Source organism: Gadus macrocephalus, chromosome 20, assembly GCF_031168955.1.
Source record: "Gadus macrocephalus chromosome 20, ASM3116895v1".
Classification (NCBI taxonomy): domain Eukaryota; kingdom Metazoa; phylum Chordata; class Actinopteri; order Gadiformes; family Gadidae; genus Gadus; species Gadus macrocephalus.
The window spans coordinates 23,077,156-23,079,655 of NC_082401.1; the positions used below are offsets into that span (position 1 = coordinate 23,077,156).

General features: G+C 49.1%; 2 protein-coding genes across 2 annotated transcripts in view; one reads left to right on the forward strand and one right to left on the reverse strand.

Moving 5' to 3' along the window:
- Window positions 1-2,500, forward strand: part of akap11 (A kinase (PRKA) anchor protein 11) — a 178,985-nt gene that overhangs the window by 141,638 nt on the left and 34,847 nt on the right. The window lies entirely within an intron of this gene.
- Window positions 7-2,500, reverse strand: part of kcnh3 (potassium voltage-gated channel, subfamily H (eag-related), member 3) — a 22,844-nt gene continuing 20,350 nt past the window's right edge. The window contains exons 8-9 of the mRNA XM_060039495.1: window positions 2,028-2,227; window positions 7-1,275 (exon numbers count right to left, since the gene is read on the reverse strand). Coding sequence (XP_059895478.1) covers window positions 958-1,275; window positions 2,028-2,227 — 518 coding nt within the window. The 3' untranslated portion in view covers window positions 7-957. The remainder of the gene's footprint in view (window positions 1,276-2,027; window positions 2,228-2,500) is intronic.

The window sequence follows — 2,500 nt, forward strand, 5'->3', positions numbered from 1 at the left end:
AAGCCAATCCACGGTCTGTCCTGAGGAGAACTCTGTGAACTGTGCACTGTGAAATTAGCTTGACTCTGGTCCCTGCACTGCACTCTTTTTTTATCTATGTCAACTCTCCATTCCCATTATCAGCCCCCACTCTGTTTGAACTACTGTCTCCATACATCATATGTGTTCCGCCAGTTTCCCTCTGAACGGCATTACCAATCTGTGAATTATGCATCTGGGTCATCTAAGAGTCGTGTTCAGATGGAGAGCAGACGCCCCTTCCTGACTCTCGCCCGTTTCGTAGTCCATCTAGGCAAAGTGCCTTATCATCACTGTTAATGGAATTTGCCGGTTTGCTAAGACCCCAGGTTAAGTCTTGACGTTGTCTATGTGTGTTTTGTTTCATTCCACACAAGTAAGCACGTACTTCTCAGAGCAGAACAACATTTCAGAGATGACATAATATATGTATGTTCTGCTGCCCTCATGCCTGAATATAATCCCTCTCAGCCCATCTGATTTGAATTAAATTCAATTCAGGTACGGTGGCATGGGTCCATCAAATGCTCCTGTTTTAAAACTCGTCGGTCTCTGAGTCAGACACTGTGAAATAAGAGAATTGCAGATTCCCCTGTGCTCAGTAGGTTGCCTAGCACACAGCCCCTATCTTCGATCAGAATCCTCGCTGTGCGCCTCTCAGTCGCCAAGTCTGTGTCAACAATTAACCTGGGGTCTTAGCGAACCAGCCAAGCAGACGGTTCCCCTATTGCGGCCCTCCTTATCGATGTCATTGGGAAAAGGCCCACATTATAGAGTCCTGCAGTTTCTCCGGCTCCTATTCCATTAGCCTTTGCTGTTACATTGAATTCGAGGTATTTCAGTAATCATTTCTTCTCCTTCCATCCCATTGTCCTCCTCGTTATTTGAATTACAAAAAAAAAGAAGAATCCGATGCGACGTATCAGATCCAATATCGCATTATCCCCGGGCGTACTCGCTCATATAGTGCGGCGGAGCTACCCACAATGCACTGCTCTTGCACCTACCCAGTATGGCCAGCACAGTGTTGTCCTTCAGGACTTCCATGGAGCCCGAGCAGACGAAGTAGATGGCCTGCAGCGCGTCCCCCTGCCGGATGAGGAACTCCCCCGGGGCGCAGAAGGAGGTCTTGATGATGAGGGAGAGCGAGCGCAGGCACCCCCTGCTGGCCGACTCGAACAGCGTCAGCTGCAGCAGCTCCTTGTTTAGGTGCATGGCGATGTCGGCCCGCAGCTCGTCGGGAAAGTCCTTCAGGAGCTGGTTTGGGGGGAGAGAAGAAAGGGAGGGAGACGTAGACGGAGAGGGGAGGTTAGTGGTGGAAAACATAATGAGCATACAGCAAAGTGCTGGGGTCTTGGTGCTCGCTTGCGCATTTGTAATATAGCCAACAGAAATGTATTCCTCGTCCCGTCCTCATCTTCAAACCGCTTATTCGAGGTCGGGTCGCGGGGGGCAGCAGCTCCAGCAGGGGGGCCCAGACTTCCCTTTCCTGGGCCACATTGACACATTAAAAGGTATTCCGTACTTTTAAACCATAAATCTTGGATAAAGGTTTTGTAATGAAGAGGTCCATTGGCGTTTAGTTCCTGTTGCTTTAAATCGTCAAACAGAGTTGTTTTGAAAGGTCATTGTCAATCTGGTAAAAGTTGACCTGGAGTTTGAACATTAAGCGCAGCGTTAAGAGTCCAAGCTGTCTGCTATGTCAAGGGAGGTGTCACCGCGAGGACAGGTTTCAACACTCATCTTTTGAATGCCTTTGGGAGATTTTTTATTTACAACTTTATTTTATAAATGTTTTATTCCAAGCGACATACAGGGAATATATTCATTGTTGAACAAGCATGTAGGCCAGGGATAGGCATATTGCACAAGGATGCTTGCAGGTCCAACACCCTAACCATAAGAGTTTACTACCCTGCTCCCTTGGTGGGGTTGTTAAAGGTGTGACCGCCTGTCTTTTTGTGTGTCATGTCTTTTTCGGCTGTACACCGTATTCCCCCGTTTCTCACCTCGTTGACGTCGATCCCATTGTTCACGGACCAGGTGGTCTGGAAGCACTCCAGCATGCGTTGCTCCAGGGCTTTGGGCAGCCGGTGCACGCGGATGAAGTCCTTCAGGTCCTTGGTGCGCGTGTGGTACAGCGAGCGCCGCGAGTACATCCTCTGGATGATGGCCGTGACGTTACCGAACACCACCGCATGCATCAGGGCTATGGGGGGCGGACGCAAGATAGGGGGGATATTTACCTTCCGGCTGGACTAGTGGTGTTTCTGTGAATATATGCGTGTGTTTGTGTGTGTCTGGAAATATATGTGTGTGTGTGTGTGTGTGTGTGTGTGTGTGTGCACATGTGAGAGTGTGTGTGTGTGTGTGTGTGTGTGTGTGTGTGTGTGTGTGTGTGTGTGTGTGTGTGTGCGTGTGTGTGTGTGTGTGTGTGCTCATGTGTGTGTGTGTGTCTGGAAATATATGTGTTTGTGTGTTT